Source organism: Emiliania huxleyi (genome assembly GCF_000372725.1).
Source record: "Emiliania huxleyi CCMP1516 chromosome Unknown EMIHUscaffold_145, whole genome shotgun sequence".
Classification (NCBI taxonomy): domain Eukaryota; phylum Haptophyta; order Isochrysidales; family Noelaerhabdaceae; genus Emiliania; species Emiliania huxleyi.
Window position 1 is genome coordinate 192,428 of NW_005201144.1, and position 18,215 is coordinate 210,642.

Here is an 18,215-nt window from a genome sequence, read left to right on the forward strand (position 1 = left end):
ATAAAAAAAGGAAAAATAAAAGAAAAAAAAAGTAAGGAAAAAAGAGAAAAAAGAGAAGTAAAGAAATAATGAAAAAAAGGATAGAGGGAGAAAATAGGAGAAAAAAAAAAGAGAGGAAAATAAAAAGAAGTAGAAGAAAGAAAAAGGAAAAGAAAAGAGGAAGAAAAAAGGGAGAGAAAAAAAAGAGGGGCGGGGGCGGGGGCGCTCGCGTTCTTCAGGCGTCGAGGCTGAACGCCGACATCATGCCGGACGAGGCGTCGTGGAGCGCGGCCTCGGCGCGCCAGCTGTTGAGTAGCGACTGCGCGTAGAGGACGTGCGCCAACGCCGCGCGGGCGACGCAGCCGAGGTCGTGCTTGAGCGAGAGCCAGCCCTCGCCCGGCCAGGACCCGCCCGCCTGCACCACCTCGTCGGGCTCGCCGCCGCCGGAGAGGAGCGTGGAGTGGACGGCCACGTAGGCCACGATGACGAGGCACGTGGCGAGGGTGACCATGTCGGTGCTCGACTCCGCCAACGGCGTCGCTTTGATCGGCGGCGGCGCAGCCTTTGGCGTGCGCACCGGCGACGCAAAGGTGGACGGCGGCTCTCGGAAGGGCGTGTCCAGCTCGAAGAACTGGACCACCGCCTCGTGGCCGCCCTGCGTCTTGAGCACGGCGGTCGCCCACTCGGCCAGCCCGCCCGCCCGCTCGACCAGCGACGGCACGTGCCGGCCAGGCGGCGGGAACTTGGGCGGGAGGCCGCGGTGCGAGCTGAGCGTGTCGGCGAGGCGGTGGAACTCGCTGTACCGCCTGCGTTTGGGCGGGTGAAGGAGGCGGGTGGAATAGGCGGGTCTGGAGGAGGCGGGTGTGGAGGAGGCGGGTCTGTCTGGAGGAGGCGCGTGGACGAGGTTTGATCGTGGAGGAGGGCTGGTGAGGTGTGGAGGAGACGGGGAGAGGCGAGGCGTGGTGGAACTAGGAGGCGGACCGCCGGACGGCCCAGATCTGGTTGGGCGTTGAGACGGACACCGAGAAGAAGATGGGCGGCTCGGAGAGGACCGGCGCTACGGTGACGGCGACCGACAGCGAGAGCACCTGGGCGCGGGGCGTGAGACACGTTCAAAGGAGCCGCCAGCGTGAGACTGCGTTCAAAGGCGCTGCAGGCTACACTGACTAGGAGGCAGTGCAGCGCGGCGGGTGTGTGGGGTGGGTGTGCGAGAGGGCGGCGAGGGCGGCGTGGGAAGGCGGCACCTCGATGTCCGAGCGCTCCGATTCCAGGCTGGCTGTGGTTGTGGACGCGAAGCTTCTCGGCGAGATGGCGTCGCCGCTTTGCGGACCGTCCTTGCTTAGGCCGCTCTTGGAGAGAGAGCCGCTCGTGGCGAGCGCACGATGCGGCGTCGGCATGTACAACACCTGGTTCTGCGAGCCTAGCGGCACCGACGAGAAGAGCTCGGGCTTCGGAGTGGACGGCATTCAACTCAACAAACGCTGAAGAAAAGAATTCTAAACCGCAGGCCTCTCTCACAGCACACTGGCACGACAAGGGCGCGGACTGGCGCGGACTGGCACACAAGAAAAGAATTTCACGCGCGCATCTCTCTTCGTCTCTCGCCGGTGCTCGAGCTGCTCGAGAGCCTGCCGCGAGGGACAGTCGAGGCCTCCATCCGGCTCATGCGGGGTTACGCCCGCACGGGCGAGTGGCCAGAGCCCATCTTACCTAGCCCTGCCCCGGAGCGCGGCCGATCGCCTACTGAGTAGAAGCCCCTCTGATGAGTGGTCAGATGATTAGTGCCCGAGAGCGAGGGATACGGAGGGGAGCACAAATAGGACGCCCAGCCTTGCCCTCGTGCCGCCGAGTGTGTATCCTATGCGAGAGAGATCCCCTGTGCCCTGTGCCCAGCCCTCTCCACGCCGCGATGCACCCTCGCCCCTCGCTTTTGCAAAATCCTGCAAAGGTGGGGACGTGTTCGACCCAGCCCTAGCTTGGGATGCCCGTTTTATTTATTTTATTAGCACCAACACAGGCAAACCACCGGAAGCAAAAGAATTCGCGGCAGTGCTGTGTTGATTTTTGCAGCCTCTGCAGCCACAGGAAAAAGAACTACGAGCGAGCCTTCAACCGCAATGTGCCGATTCGGAGCCGGCGGCAACGGCCGAAAACTGATGTCGCCAAACTCGGCCCACTTCGGTTCCCAGTGCTCCCTACCTGCCCCCTGAGCATCAGGGAGGCACCCGCCGCCTTCCTAAAACGAGGTGGTGGTGCTGCTGTTCAGGGGGCGAGGACAAGAGATGCAAAGACAGCACCGCACAACACACGCACACGCACACGCAGACACACACACACACACACACACACACACAGTCACACACACACACACACACACACACACACACACACACACACACACACACACACACACACACACACACACACACACACACACACACACACACACACACACACACACACACACACACACACACACACACACACACACACACACACACACACACACACACACACCTCACGCCTCACACGCTATACGGCCGCTGGCTCAAGGTCAATGGATTTTGACACGCGTGAGACGAAGCTCGCTCTCCGCAGACGGGGACGTGGCATTGCAAAGACGACGCAAGGCCGCCTCGGCTTCCACCCGAAGACATACATCACTTTGGCACAGCTGCGACCCCGCCAAGAAGACGGTTGCACTCGGCAGGTGGCGCGGAGTGCAACCGTCCACTCGGCGAGGTCGCAGCTGCCTCTGCGCGTCCTGGGGAGGTACAAAATTGTCGCCGCCGGAGACGACTCGACGCCGCTGAGATCAGAGATCAAGCTCTGACAGGTCGCACGTCGCTCCTTTGACGCCGACGTGACTCAGCCGTGCAGAGCGCATCAGTACACGGTCTCGACGCGATCGGTACGACGCCTGTGACCCGTCTCGGGTCAGGTGGCACGACGCTCATCGCGCCTGCCAGCGCTGCCGTGCAGGCTGCCACGACAAAAGGTCGGGCAAGCACGCTTCTAAACGCTCGCCCAGCCTTCCTTTCCATCCCATTAGGCAGCCTGGGAACGGTGGCGGTCAGAGGCAAAGCCTACGAGGGGTGGTGGAACCACATGTCAGGGCTACTGCCGGCTCGACCCCACGATAGCCTCCGAAGGCTGACTTTGCGGCACCATCATCGGACGATGTCGACGAGTTGGGTCGCTCTCGCGGTAGCCAGATGACCTCTCTTGAGCTTTGTGACCTCCTCGTTCGTGCAGTCGCCCATCGCCGCCCATCGAAGATCAGGTTGATCAACGGCGCATTCGACACTCTTCACGCCGTATATGTGACGCGACCGGGACCAAAAGAGGCGCCGCCGCTGAAGGACATATCGCCGCGCAGGTCCGCAGTGTCCATGTTGAGAGGGATGACGCCGTCGTGAAGCGGATTGACGTGATAGACGGTGAGGTGTGCTCCGGCGACGAGCACATGTACATGTTGTTGTAGCAGGAAGGACATATACACCATGTGCACACGCACATGCATGTGTGTATCGAGGCGTCGCGTCTAAAAAAAATTATACTTCCCAGTGCATATTCGTGTGTCTGAGAGAGAGAGAGATTTAGTTCCAGGCCCCAAATGACGTGTGAGTGTTAGAGCTGTGTGTCTGTGTGTCGCTCGTGCGTGTCGTCATCATCTGTCCAGCGTCCACCCATACCGCGTTGGTGTCCAGTCCGAGCCTGGCTGTTCTTCACCTTCCTACATACATACATACATGTTAGTCACACATGCATGCACAGACACACAGCCCCTTCCCCTCCCCCCTCAAGACCTTCCCAAAAGGGCGAGGACACGCGCAGGCCGCACCTCTAGTGAGGCCCGCATCTAGATGACCGCACTCCAAGTGCTCCAAGTGCTCCGCCGGTGTCCAGTCCGAGCCTGGCTGTTCTTCACCTCAGATACATATATACAATCACCACGTCGCGCGAGTCCTCACTCAGAACTACAGCAGCAATTGAGGTGCGGCGTGTAACTGTTCTCGGGCGGCGCCATGCCGATGCGCGATGGAGGGAGTCGGAGGTTTGCTATCGGCGGGCCGTGAGGGCGCTGTCCGTTGAGAACTCAAGGCTGAGTTTTTTGCTCCACTTGAGACTTTCGATGTGGCAAATGCCAAATCTAACTGAAGAGAGTAAAGTTCTCCGCAGACAACAACAAAAGTGCGCATTTGTCATTTGAAGTTGAAATTGAAGGATCAAGAAATAATCATTAATCTTGATTCTTCTTTCTTGGTGTATCTACGGCTTTGAGCGGAGCGGACGTCGTTTATTAGCTGCGGTGCCGCAGGCACCTCGGGGGTCAGGGGCTGCGCAGATTAATTCAAAAAGTTGATCAAGAACAAGATGGGTGAGGGTGTGTTCAGGGTCGGTCACACAGGGAAAAACAATTACAGGGCAAGCGCGCGAGAGGCGAGGGCGGAGGGCGAGGCCGAGGGGACCCCAGCCGAATTTGAGTGACACTCCGATGAGCGTTTCTTCAATACGCAAACGTCGTGTACTGATAGTTATCGGCCCTACCGCCCACAGCGAGGACCTGCAGCAGCGCCCGGCGCAGCGCCGGCCACGGCAGCCGCAAGTCCATGTTGTAGCCAACCTTGCCCTCGCCGGCCACCGCCATGCTCCTGTTCTTTGTTCTCAGCTGGTAGTGCAGCACGGCGGGAGGGCCTCCGCCCTCGGAGGAGAGGAGCTCCTTGTACATCTGGCACGGGCAGCCCGCCCGGTGGACGGGCATAACCTCGAGCACGCTGGACCCGCGGTGCAGTGCAAAAGCGTTCACCATGTCGGCGCCGTGGGGGGTGACCATCACGTCGGAGTCCGCGATCACGGGCAGCGACGCCACTAGCCCGACTCCAAAGTTGTGCGACACGCAGCGCACGCGCACTGCCGCGTGCGGCGACGGCGGCCGCCAGCCGTCGCACTCCGCCACCAGCGCCTCCAGGTCTAGCAGCCGGCGACGGCCTGTCCGGTTGGCGAGGACGACGCGCAGAAGGCCTGGCGGTCCGAGTCGGCCACCGGCGCCGGCCGAGCCGGGGGTGGCGGAGGCGGCGGAGGAGGATTGACGGGGGGAGGCTGTAGATGCGGCTGGGCGGGCGGCGTGGAAGGCTACCACCGCCTGCATGGCGGCCCACGGCCGCGCGTGGCGAGGGGAGGGGATGTTCGAGTAGTCGCAGACCGTGGCTCGAAGGAAGCAGCGCGGCCGCGTGCGGGCGGCGAACATGGCGGCCGACGCCTCGCGGTATCGCGCCACGGAGCGCTCCATGGCGAGTGCTCGCCACATCGGCTTCACGTCTGGCCTGTCTGGTGTGAGGGCCATCGGCTCGACGGCGTGGGCCGTGAACGGGTGAAGCCAGAAGCGCGCGTAGTCGGGTCCCCAGTTAGAGCCCCACATCGCCGGGATGAGATGGACGTCGCGACTCGGCAAGTCGCGGCACCAGAGCTCGAAAAGCTGCACTACGGCGCGCGAGAAGATCTCGGTGAACGAATTGGACCACGTCGTGTAGAAGGCGATGGCAGGCGCGGGCGAGAAGCCCTCCGCCGGCGCCGGACCGATGATATGGCGGGAGAGGAAGTGCCTGAGGGGTCAAGCTTAGCTGCGTGCGTGCGTGCGTGTGTGTGTGTGCGTGCGTGTGTGTGCGTGCGTGCGTGTGTGTGTGCGTGTGTGTGTGTGTGTGTGTGTGTGTGTGTGTGCGTGCGTGCTGGGAGTTGTGTCGTGCCTCCTCTTGCGAAGGGACCGCTTGACTCCGATGGCCAGGGGGAGGTACTCGAAGGCGTCGCCCGGCCGCGCGAGTAGGACGGTCGGGCGGTGCGCCGGGTGCAGGCGCGAGAATGCGTCCGAAGGGTCGCGCGTCCGGTTGAGGAGGCCGTTCAGCCGGTCGAATGCCGTGCCATCCACGCCGTGCAGAATGATCTGCTCCGCCTCAAAGCAGACGTTACTCACGGAGACGCACTTCTGCGGCGAGCGAACCGCACCGGCGCAGTGAGGACTTGAGTTTCCGGCCAGCATTCTCTGCATTCTGCAGCCGCCATTCGAAAAGAATTTTACAAACTCACTCGCACGACACTAGAATTTTACAACTAAACTCCCTCGCACGCCATTCGAAAAGAATTTGAGAACGCGGCGGTCGCACAGCACGATTCGCGCGACAGGCAAGGCGGGCGACGGCTTCCTCAGAAGCCGTCGCCCCCACCACAGGAGCAGTCACACGACTCCCCTCCGGCGCCCACCCCACCCCACCCCGACATCCCCACCCCACAACCCCCCCACCCCGACCCGACCCTGATTCGCCTAAGATGCCGACCACGAAAAGAGTGCCTCCTCACATACAAAAGCACAACCCCGGCCCGAGAACGTACAGAGACAGTCACGCACCTCCTTCTCACACAACACTGGGCACGACACTAACACCGTGGAGGTACCGGCAACGGTGCTAGAACCAAGACCACCTCTCTTGGTGAAATGCTCTGAGTGGGAGTCAGAAGAGAGAGAATTCAAGAGAGAGAGAGAGAGAGAGAGAGAGAGAGAGAGAGAGAGAGAGAGAGAGAGAGAGAGAGAGAGAGAGAGAGAGAGAGAGAGAGAGAGAGTTAGCAACACAAAATAACTCTAGCACTCGCACATCATTTGGGGCCTTCTCTATACCTAGCACTCACACATCAACATATATGGTTAGATGGGGCCTGGAGCCCTGTTCACGCCGCGCGCGAGACGCAGACAGCGACAAACTCGAGGGGCCAAATTACGCTGTGAGGAGAGATGAGTTACCCCGAAAGGCGAGGGTAGCCGCGCTAGAGCAAGAGGGCGCGTGGTCAAATCGTTCGGTTCCGGCCGGGGGTAACCACGCGATCCTCGGAAAGGTGCGGCGAATGTGGTCCTGAACAAACTAGAGAGCACAAACCCACTCGCAGCATGATGATTTACTGCACACTCTTTTGAAACATGTGGCGGGGCGGCCGCCCCGCCGTCATGCCAACACCCAACACGCAACAGGAGAGTGAGGTGCTCCGGGTGTTGGAGATGCGAGGGTCGCCCCCCCCCCCTTGCCCCACCACTTTGTGTGTGTGGAGAAATTTACCCGTTACCTTAGCTTAACCAGGTGTGAGGAAAGCAGAGATCGTAAGTAACAATCCTAACGTAAGTTTCTCCAGGACCCCAGAAAGACTTAGAGATATACCATCCCGCGGCGGGCGTTACGCGTGTCGAGCGAGAGGCACTTGGCAGCGGGCTGCTCGGCTCAGCTGACAGCAAAACAGTATCGAGGCGGGGCCACAACTCAGGTGGGTTGTTTGTTGTAACTAAGTACGACCGAGGTGGTTCGCCGGCTCCATTCGCACAGCCATGCCCCACGCGGCGCGTAGGGCGAGGATGAGGCGCTGAAGAGTGTACTAGTGTTTGATGTTGTGGCCCTGCTGCGGAACGTTGACAGCAGCGTCGCCAAACTCGTCGAGTCGTCGTGGTACTTCTTGTTAGTTGTTTTGAGTCTTCTTACCCACCGACACGGCCTGGCAAGCCACGTCGAGGGGGAGACCCAGGCGGCGCTGCACCGAGATCCGCATCGCCCAAGTCTCCATTCGCATGTCATCCCGCATGGGGATGGCGTTGAGGAAGGCGCCGGCGCCGTCTTGGCTCACCGCCACGAAGCGGACCGCCTCCCGCCAAGCCGCATGCTTCGCCCGCTCCCTGCCCTTGGCCTGCGCCTTGCCCTTCTTGCCGCGAGGAGCAGACCGCGATCCCGCGGATCCCTCCTTGGCGAGCTCCACGGCGAGGTCGCGCCAGTTCCTGTTGTGGACCACCGTCGTGAAGCGCCGCTGCGCCTGGTGTAGGAACTCGTTCTTGGACGTGAACTCGGCGAGGGGCAGCAGCTCTTGTCCGGGACGAGAGTATGCGGCCGGAAGCGCGAGAGCGCCACCCTCGTAGCCGGCTCCGGCGGCCGCGCGGAGGCGCGCAGCTTCTCGCCCTCGTCGGGCTCGTCCCACGGCTCCACCTCGACGTCCGGGGGCCTGCCTGTCATACCGTCAACCAGGTCAAAGTACTCCGCTTTCGTCTTGGCTTCCCACTCCCCCCACGAAGCCGACCCGTGATCTTGCCGTGCTCCTCCAGTCCTCCTTGAGCTTCCTTGGCGTGCGCCTAAGGTAAGGTAAGGTAAACGTCTCCACACACACAAAGTGGTGGGGCAAGGGGGGGCGACCCTCGCATCTCACGCCTCCCGCAGCTCGTCGAAGTCGGAACCCTGCGCCTCGCTATCGAGAAAAGAATTCAAAAAATCACTCTCTCTCTCTCACACAGAGAAAAATTACCGCGAAAAAGAAAAAAGGCAAAGGGGCGTCCGGCCATGTGGTGCGCTGGTGGCCAGAGAACCGCCAGGGGAAAAAGAAAATCTCGGCCTCTCAGCCGGCGCCGCTCTCGCTGCCGCGCCTCAAAGACGACACGGCGGAACAAAAAGCGAATTTGGGAGGCTGACGGAGCAGCTGAAGCGACCAGAGTGTTCGGCGTTGGTGTGCAGCAAGTCGACCCGACATTGCTTCAGCCTTCACTTCATGCCGCCACATAAGTCATATAACCAGTACCACCCCAACGCCGACAGACAGAAGCCAAAAGAAACACAGACAATTCCAATGTTCCGAGAGCTGCGCGTACAGTGTAGTGCCAGCTAGTGCGTGTCGCGACGGGGCCTCACCGTCCGCCCACACCGCACACGGCACTGGGCATTCACCTAGCCAAAGATGTTGACCAGCAAATTGTCGACCTGCTGGATCAGCGGGCCGCTCGGCTCAAGGCCGAGGGCGGCGTGCGCGTCGGCCACCACTTTCATGATCCCGCCGCCGCCCGTGGGCAGGGTGAGAGCCTCCCGGATTCGCTTCACCTTGCTGGGGAGCGACTCGACCGCCGCAGCCGGAGGCGCGGCGGCGGCGGGCGCAGCGGCGGCGGCGGCTGCCGCCTCTTCCTGTGCCCGCATCGCTGCCGCCATTTCCTGCGCCCGGGTCACCGCCGCCGCCGTCTCTGCCGCCTCTTGTGCAGCCGCCGCCGCAGCCGCCGCCTCCCGGCTCGCCTCCTCCGCCGCCGCCGCCGCCTCGGACTCGCGCGCCTCAGCCTCCCGCGCGACTGCCACCGCCCGCGCCACCGCCGCTCGCGCGGCCGCCGCCGCCGCTCGCGCCTCCGCCTCCAACGCCTTTGCCGCCTCCTCCCGCGCCGCGGCCGCCCGCGCAGCTCGCGCCGCCTCACGCGCCACCTCCGCCTGGCGCGAGGCGCCGTACGCCGGCTCGCCAGAGTCGCCTCCGTCGGAGGGGGCCGCCGGGGACGGCGCGGGGAGCGCCGATCCCGCAGCCGGAGCCCACAGCGGCGGCGGCGGCGGCGGCGGCGGCGGCGGCGGCGGTGGCGGTGGCGGTGGTGGCGGAGATGGCTCCGCCTCGTGTGCCCGCCGCGTGGCTGGGGGCGGCGCGCTGAGGTCGCCGCTGAGACGGAGCATCTCCGACGCCGCCGCGTCCATGTCGCCGCCGCTGGCGTCGAGGGCTGCGAGGCACTCGAGCCGCGGCGCGTGTGTCGCCCTGTGGAGCGCCTCGACCTGCTGGCGCAGCCGCGGCCGCAGCGCGAGCAGGCTCCGCCGCGCCTCGGGCTCCGAGGCGGAGGAGCGCAGGTCCTCGACGCGCGTGGCGATCCACGCCGCGCACTCGTCCGCCTGGTGGTCGGTCGCCGCCGAGAGGAGGATCTTCTGGCTCTCTTCGCCAGACCGGCCGGGGACGGCGTCGCCCACCTGGACCAGCGCCCCGCTGTCCTCGGTCATCTTGTTGACCGCCTCGCCCTTCTTGCCAATCAGCCCGCCCACCAGCCCCACAGGGACGCTCACGCTGCGCTCGACGCGCCTTGCCCTCGCCGCCGACGGAGAGGGCTCCGCCGACGCGGGCGCTCGCGGCGGCTCGAGGTCGTACTTGGCGACTCGGCGCTCGATGTTGCCCCGGACGTGCTTCAGCGAGCAAAGCCCGCCGGTCCTGTCTTGGTACCTGCAGACGCCCGTGTAGAAGTAGTCGGCGCAGAGGCCCTTCCGATCGAGCTCGGCCTGGCTTGGCGGCACGACGCCCTTGGCGGCGCGCGCGTCGCAGCAGAGGCGGGAGAGGCAAGCCTTCCGGGAGAAGACCCAGTTGCCGCAGTCGGCGCACTGCCAGTCTCCCTCCTCGAGCGGGTAGATGCCGAGCGGCACGCGCGGCCGCAGGTCGAGGACCGCCTTGCCTGCGGTGCCGTCGGCGGCCGGCGCGAGAGGGAGAAAGGCCACGTACTGCTCCGACGGCACGCTCGACCCGCGCGTCTTGAAGCGCGCCGCGCGGAACGACGCGATCGACTCGTCGATGAAGGACTGGGCGAATCGCGCCACCGCCTCGACCTGCGGCGCCGTGCCGCGCGCGCGCATGAGCGGCGAGCTGTCGCGGGTGGACGCGCCGACGGCGAGCGGCGCGCAAGCGCCCGACATGTGCCCGTCGCGCTTGCGCAGCCGGTCAAAGGAGAGGTCGCGGCAGCCGCTCTCCTGGCGCAGCTTCTCCTCGCGCAGCATCAGCGTGCCGACCTGGCACTCGGTGAGCATGACCTCGAGCGACGTCCAGGGGGAGGCGGGGGAGGAGGCGGAGGCGGAGGAGGCGGAGGAGGGAGGGGCCGCTGCCGTGCCCTGCGCCGCGGGCGAGTCCTCCTCCGCCGCGCGGCGAACGTGGTCGCGCCACTCCGCCTCCTCCATCCGGGCGCCTCCCGCCTGCCAAGCGCTCCGCACGGCCTCGCGCGACTTGGTCACGTACGCCATGCGCACGCTCAGCGGGTCGGACCCGCAGATCACGTGCGGAGACCGCCGGATGGCGGCGGCCTGCGCCTCGGGCGTGGCGAAGGTGACGAACCCGAACCCCTGCTCGAGCCCCGTCCCCTTGTCGAGCGGCACGTACACGTCGAGGAGGGGCCCAAATTGCTTGAAGTAGCCTCGCAGCGCGGGGTACGGCCTCTTGCGGAAGGCCGCATCGGAGGGGAGGTATGCGTTCTTGCCATCCACCGGCGCGGCGCCAACGATGATGCGGTACTCGGCGACGTCTTCGGAGGCGGAGGCGGGCGCGGCGGAGGCGGGCGCGGCGGAGGCGGGTCCCGCGGATGCCGCGGTAGCAGCGGTAGCAGCGGGCGGTGCGGCCTGGTTACTCACGACGACGACCGTGGCCTTGCCGAGTGCTTGGTTGACGTGCTGCAGGCCGAGCTGGGAGGCGGCGGCGTGCACCGCGGCGCGCTCGGCGGGGGTGTAGCTCTGCGGGAAGGTGTGCGAGGCCACGGCGCCCGACGCGATGCGCCGCAGCCGCGCCTGGATGTGCTCCCGCACGTCTGCGTCAACGGGCGCGTGCCTGTGGGCCGAAAAAGAGCCGAGATCGAGCCGAGATGGGGGGGAGCGGGGCTTGAGGGCTCGTGTCGCGGGCCTCCGCCCGGCGCGCTCTTCCCGGCCGCCGCCGCGCGCACCCGCCTCCTCTGGCGCGCCGCCGCTCCCGCGCTCGCCCTGCGCCTTGGCGCCCGCCTCGGTGGCCGAGGGGGCGGCGGCCGGGTCGCAAGCGCGGTCGTCGGTAGGGTCTCCACCAGGACGCTCGGCCACCATGCAGCCCTCGACTGTGGAGGGGGCGTGGGGCGCGGCGGTGGCCGCGACCGCCTCACGCTCCTCCTCCGCCTCCGCCTCGGCTGCCCTTGCCTCCTCCGCCTCCGCCTCGGCTGCCCTTGCCTCCTCCGGCTCCGCCTCGGCTGCCCTTGCCTCCTCCGGCTCCGCCTCGGCTGCCTTTGCCTCTGCCGCCTCCGCCTCGGCTGCCGCCCTCGCCTCTGCCGCCTCTGCCGCCTCTGCCGCCTCTGCCGCCGCCTTCTCCGCCTTCTCCGCCCGGCGAGCGTCGAGCAGCGCCTTGCGCTCCGCCTCGCGCCTTGCCCTCTCCTTCTCCTTCTCCGCCTTCTCCTTCTCCTTGGCGGCGAGCTTGACACGGCGCGCCTCCCGCCGCGCCGCCTGACGAGCTCGAGGGGCGGCACGGTCACCACCACGCTGCATCCTGGCTACATCTCGGCGATCTCTCAAGCCCTCGCACCTCGCCCTGCGCGTCTGACTCCTGCAGCGCGCGCAGCGCCGCCTGCTCCTTTTGGGCGCGCAGCCGCGCCTCCGAAGCTCGCCGCTCCTGCTCCGACTCGGCCGGCTCGGCCCTCTCGGCGTCTTCCTCCTGCTCGTCGCCTGGCTCGCGCGACTCGCGCGGACGCCGCTCTCCGCCCGCCGCCTCGTCGGGAAGGGGGCTGAAGACGCCTCCGCACGCGCACGCGCAGAGCTCCCGCAGCGTGGAGGCGTGCTTCGGACCCCACATCTCGGCGGTGAGCTTCTTGGCCAGCTTGGTGGGCACGCGCCCGTCATGGCCCGTGTCGTACGTGTTGCCCTTCGTCGTGATGAGCCGCAGCCCGCGGCCCTCGAGCCGCTCGTAGCAGGCGGCGTGCAGCACGCCCGCCCCGCACCCGTCGCAGGAGGTGGGGACCGCCTCGCCCTCCGGCACGGGCTGCGTGCAGACCAGGCAGCCCGTTGCGACCGCGCCCTGGGAGGAGCGCGCATCGACGATGGGCCTGAAGAAGCCCGCGCCGCAGCGGCAGCGGCACGACGATCGGTACAGCTCATATTTTGTCGTCCAGAGCTGCTTGATCAGCGCCGCGTCGCCGTGGTCGCTGGCCTGCCGAAGCCCGCGCCGCATCGAGGTGAGGAGCGAGCTCTCAAGCTTCTCGAAGCACGGAGCGTGCAGGGCGAGCGCGGTGTCGCAGGAGGGATTCGTGCACTCGGCCTTGACCCACGCGCCCGTGTCCGTCTTGGAGCCGTCCTGCACGTAGCAGTGCGGGAGGCAGCAGCGGGAGCCGAGCTTGTGGGCGAGCTCGGCCGCCTCGGCGGCCTTCTTCTTTGAGGGCTTGGCCCCGCTCATCAGGACGATGCGGGCGGGGGACGGAGGTCTAATGAGGCGAGGAGCAAGCGACAAACGACTCGCGCCCAACCACAGGGTTCCAACTTTTTCCGGGGTATGGTATGGTGACGTGGGGGGGGTATGGTCCTGACCGCCCAAGGCTAGCCCTCGACAGGGGTGGGGGGGTATGGTACTTTAGCGCGCGGGGACGGCCAGCGCGGCGCCTGCTGGTGCATGACGATCGGCTGGCGACCCGCTACACAGCAAAACTACGAGCATGGTAACGGGGGCTCGTTACGGGCCCGTACACGGCATGCTCGTAGTTTTGCTGTGTGGCGCTCAATAAAGCGTGGTTAGGCGGCTCCGGTGGTGAGCCGGTGTGTGTGCCAGTCCGCGCCAGTCTGCGCCCTTGTCGTGCCAGTGTGCTGTGAGAGAGGCTTGTATTTTAAGAATTCTTTCTTTCTGCACTGGGGGGCGGAGCCGGGAGCGGCTCGCGGGTTAGTCCGGTGGGGGGCGGGGCGGGGCGGGGCGGGGTGGATCGGGTCGGGTCGGGTTGGGGCGGGGTTGCTCGGGTCGGGCTCCTGTGGTGCGGGCGACGGCTTCTGAGGAAGCCGTCGCCCGCGCCTCGCCTGTCGCGTGATCCGAGAGAGAGAGAGATTTTTAGCAATACCAAACAACTCTAACACTCACACGTAATTTGGGGCCTGGAGCCCTGTTCACGCGCGCGCGAGACGTGCAGACAGGGTTGCCAGGTGAGAGCGAATGGCGCGGTTCACGCCTCGCACAACAGAGAGAGAGATGCGCTCTGCATGGTGGGACATAAAAGAGAGCGAGTACTTGGGCGAGTAGGCCGTGCGGTCAACGCTGCCGCGCGCGACTTTGCGCGCGAGGCGGCGCAGCTTGAGAACGGCGGTGGGCGAGAAGCCGCCGCCGAACGTCTCGTGGAGCAGCAGGTTGAAGTTGTTGCGCTTGACAAAGATCGCGTCGTGGTAGAAACCGCGATGCGCCTTGACGTAGCCGTGGCCGGTCTTGTGGGAGAAGGGTTGGCTGGGCTGCCCGCGCGCCTTGCAGCCCATGTTCAGGCGGCGGGCCTTCTCCTCGGTGTTGCCGAAGGCGTAGGAGTGGCCAACGGAGGCGGGCGTGCCGCCACTCGAGGCGTTGCCAACGCCCGGCGAGGAGGTCTTGAGGAGGGGCGTCCAGAGCTTGACTTCATTCACCTCATCGCATCCTCCTGGCCCCGCATGGGGTTCTGCGAGGTCAGTCTTGTACCCCTCATTGTACTGCCGGGTGAGCTCTGGTTTCTCCTTGTCACCGTGCACGACCGGCGCGTTGGCCGGGGCGCGCATCGCGTCCGCCCAGGCGGCGAGGACGCCGTCGTGGGGCCGCCGGTGGTGGGCCTTGTTGTAAAGGTAGTCGCCGAAGAAATCGACTGGCATGCCCCGCTCGAGCGCGACCCGTAGGGTGGGAAGCGCCGCGGAGAGCCAAAGGCCGAGCTTCCGCTGGAGCTCGTCCTGGAGGATGTCGGAGGAGAGGGCGGTGGCGTACGTACCGTCGACACGGACATCGAAGGCCTTGCCGGCGAAAGGCGTTGAGGCGGAGACGAGGCGCGCGGCTTCGCGGTTGTTGACGGCGCTGTCTCCGAGGGACGGGTTGTTCTTGACGTGCACATCCCGCGCCTTGACGAGCTCCTGGTGCGCGAACCAGTCCTTGTGATTCTTGATGGCAGCGAGCGCCCGCGGCCGCGGGTACGTGGATTTGCAAGTGCCATTGAGAATCGCGTCGGTAGCTGGAAGGGACTCGGGCTCGGGGAGCGGGACGCTCTTGGGGTAGAACTCAGTCAGGTAGCCGCCGCGGACGGTGTAGTACTTGTTTTTGTCGCGGGCGGTGCGCTTCTCGCACACCTCCTTCCAGTCCGAGAGGGCGGACTCGTAGGTGGCGATAGCTGCGGCGATGGCGGGGTACTTGGACGCACCTGCCTCGTCGAGGGCGAAGTCGGGGTTGTGGGCGACGAGGGTGCGCCAGTTCTTGAGGAGCGACATGGAGAAGTCGCTGTCGGCTCGCGAGAAGGCGGTGTCGATGTTGCACCCGCCCATCTCGGTCGGCAGCTGTGCCTGGAGCCACGCGAGGTCGCGGAGCGCTTGGGGCGAGGCGTCGGCGCGAGCAATGCTCTCAAAGGACTTGCGGATGCGGTTGTGCGCAAACTCGAGAGCCTCGCACGCGACATTGGGCGGCGTGATGCCGGCAATGTACTTGGTCTTTGCGCAGGCAAAGTTGTGTTTTGTGATCCGTGAATCGTGTCGTGCGACCGCCATTTGTTGTAAAATTCTTGTTGCAAAAGAATTCTGAGGATCACCGAGGATCTGAGTCATGTGTGTATATCCTCCCATCCCTCGTTGGCGGTCTGTTTTTTCTTTCTTTCTTTTTCATGTGTGTGTGTGTATATGCTGCGACGTGTCGGAATCGCCGCCTCGGTCGCCGCGGCCGGCGCCGCCACGCTCCAGAGACGCGCGGCTGAGTCGCACGCCGCGGCGCCGGCGCCCGAGTCGCTCGCTGCTCAGCGACCGCCCTCCGTTGTACGAGTGGCGCCACTCGACGACCCGCCCGATGTAACGCTCGAATACTTTGCGCTCCGCGGCCTCGGCGAGCTGCCGCGGCTCATCCTCGAGCTGACGGGTATCCCGTACGACAGCGTGTACCACTTCGGCACGGGCGTGTACAAGCCGTACGCGCCATTCGGCCAGTTACCGGTGCTTCGCGATGGGCCGCTGCTCATCTGCGAGAGCGGCGCCATCGCGCGGCACCTCGCGAGGAAGGCGTGCATCGACGGCGGCGACGCGGCGGACAAGGCGCGCGTCGACATGTTCTTCGAGCTCGCCAAGGACCTGACGTCCATAAAGTCAGGCATCCACGACCCCGCGTCGGCGGACGGGAAGCGGCTCGCGGCGATGCTGGCCACCGCCGAGGCGAACTGCGGCGGGGCGCACTTTGTCGGCAGCTCGACCACCCTCGCCGACGTCGCCCTCTTCCACGCGCTGCACACCTTTGACGAGGCGCGGCGGCGCCGCACCCGCAGGCCGCCACCGTGGGCCCCTGGACAAAGGTGTTGCCCGCCCACCCCGCCGGCAGGTGGCGCCCGGCTCGCTCGAGCCGTACCCCAAGCTCAAGGCATTCGTCAAGAAGTTTGCCGCGCAGCCAGCCATCGCCGAGTACCTGCACAGCGACCGGCGCGTGCCGCTGACGGCCAACGAAGACGGCAAGCAGCCGCACTCTGGGCTGCCGGGCTACAAGTTCAAGGAGCCGCTGCGGCCGGGCACGTACGCGACGCCCTGGTCTCCGCCCGGCGCGTGAGAGGAGAGCCGCTCTCCTTGCTACGCCGCTGGCACATGCCCACAATGAGAATGGTTTTAGCCTCGAGTACGTAAGGGGCCCTAAAAGGCAAAGTCGGGTGGGGGGTCGCGGTCGGGCTGGCGGCTGGCGCGGCGCGCGGCGCGCGGGAAAGCGCCCCCCTGAGCCCTGGCTGTCAGGCTGTCAGGTGCTGTCAGGTGATCTGTCGGGCTGTCGGGCACTGTCAGGCACTGTCAGGTGCCTCTGTCAGACCAAGCTGTCAGGTGTGCTGTCAGTGCTGTCAGGTGCTGTCGGGTGCGTGTCTGACAGGCGAGGTGATCTGTAGCTGTCGGGTGCTGTCGGAGCTGTCGGGTGTTGCTGTCAGACGCTGTCGGAGCTGTCAGAGCTGTCAGGCTGCTGCTGCTGTCAGACGTTGGGCTGTTGCTGTCAGGTGCTGTCACAGGTGGTGCTGTCGGGGTGCTGTCAGGCTCTGACACACATCAGCCACACTTATGACACTATCAAGAGGGCGCTGACTATCAAGGGGGTGCTGACGCCGATGACGCCGGCGGCTACGCAGCTACCCCCCCCTCCTACACTGCGTGATCACGCCGGCGGCGGCGGCCGCCTGGGGAGCGCAGATGGCGCGGCGCAGAGCCAGAGGCACAGGCGGCGGCGGCGGCACAGACGGCGGCGGCCACCCCCACCCAGACGCCGTAGGCATATGACTGTAGGGCCCCAGAAGGCTAGCTGGTAGCTTCATTTGTAGTAGCACAGCCGCCGGTGCTGGAGAGGGGTCCGCAGAGGTGGGGCGGGAGGGTTGAAAGAGAGACCCATGACCATCCCATGACTACATGGACCACACTCACATGTCTTTGCATGTAATTTTGTTATACCCTCATGGGGCACAAGAAAGAGGCTCTACGGGGTCTGTGTACGGTCTGTGCTGCTGTCAGGCTGTCAGCGCTGCTGTCAGGCCACTGTGTGCTGCGTCCGAAAGAAGGAACGAAGTTCTGTCGTGTCGACCAGGTATGGGAGGTAGTTCATCTCTTGCACCCATGCCCACAGCACAGGTGCCACATTTATGGGAGGGAAGGGATCGTCTCGACTCGGGGACAGCCGCTTCCGCAAAAAGATGGAGCCATACCCCCAGCCCGTCACCCTTTTCATCCAGTCCCGGATCGGCGAAATAGTGCAGCCGTTGCTGACCCCCGTGGCCTCCAACACGTATGTCGCGTCCTCAGGGCAGTCCATGGCGGCCATGGCTGCAGCGAGCTTCGCTGCCTCCTTGGGCTTGCCAGCGCAGCAAGCGTACGCGGCAAGGCACTCCCGAGGCACGCCTCGCAGCACAACCGCCACATGCTGCGGGCACTCGTCAAGGAGCAGGCCCGATGGGCCTGCCCCAGCTTTGCAGACGCGCTCCCAAAAGTTGCCGTCGGAAGGGTCAGACGTAAAGATGAGTACGTCCCCGGTCCGGGCAGCCTCCGCCGCCTCTTCGAATGTGATGGATGCCGCCACGAGAGGGCCCCGTCGCTTGCGGCAAGTCCGGCACGCACCCGCACAGGCCGCAACGAAAACTGCAACACAGAATGCGACGAAGGTCTCTCCCGCTGCAAGAGCGACGCGCAACGCCTCGACGCACATTTAACCTCGCTCGAAGCAGCGGAAGCACCTGGCTGCCCGGCGTTTTAGCGGAAGCACCGGCTGCAGAGCGTTTTCGACCGACGACGGTCGCTAAAGCTTGCCGGCAAATGCCGCGCTGATCGCCCCGTGGCGACCGCCTTTGACTATATATTGTGGTGAATTTTTCCTCGATTTCTTTTGTTTAAATTCTTTCTTTTCGAGCCACAGCGTGAATTCTTGACTTGGGCCCTCGGGGAGTCTGGAAATAGTGCCACCGTTTCAGAGACTCAACAGAGAGATATAGCCGTATCTGCTTTGTGCCACACACCAAATGGATGGATGAC

At 65.0% G+C, this 18,215-nt stretch overlaps 3 protein-coding genes across 3 annotated transcripts; 1 reads left to right on the forward strand and 2 right to left on the reverse strand.

Annotated features, from left to right (window-relative positions):
* Window positions 1–214: 214 nt before the first annotated feature.
* On the reverse strand, window positions 215–1,445 carry EMIHUDRAFT_228287 (hypothetical protein; the record flags this gene model as incomplete). The annotated part of the gene is made up of 3 exons (XM_005787135.1): window positions 215–785; window positions 961–1,067; window positions 1,386–1,445. The coding sequence occupies 3 exons, from the start codon at window positions 1,443–1,445 to the stop codon at window positions 215–217; spliced, it is 738 nt and encodes a 245-aa protein (XP_005787192.1).
* Window positions 1,446–4,489: 3,044 nt separating this feature from the next.
* EMIHUDRAFT_467547 (hypothetical protein) lies at window positions 4,490–12,945 on the reverse strand (the record flags this gene model as incomplete). The annotated part of the gene is made up of 7 exons (XM_005787136.1): window positions 4,490–5,585; window positions 5,745–5,962; window positions 7,639–7,821; window positions 7,917–8,011; window positions 8,083–8,134; window positions 8,754–12,002; window positions 12,082–12,945. The coding sequence occupies 7 exons, from the start codon at window positions 12,943–12,945 to the stop codon at window positions 4,490–4,492; spliced, it is 5,757 nt and encodes a 1,918-aa protein (XP_005787193.1).
* A 2,420-nt stretch (window positions 12,946–15,365) lies between these two features.
* Window positions 15,366–16,361, forward strand: EMIHUDRAFT_455513 (glutathione S-transferase P; the record flags this gene model as incomplete). Its single annotated transcript, XM_005787137.1, has 2 exons — window positions 15,366–15,938; window positions 16,051–16,361. 2 exons carry the CDS (start codon window positions 15,366–15,368, stop codon window positions 16,270–16,272), a joined length of 795 nt encoding a protein of 264 aa, XP_005787194.1. The 3' UTR covers window positions 16,273–16,361.
* Window positions 16,362–18,215: the final 1,854 nt, after the last annotated feature.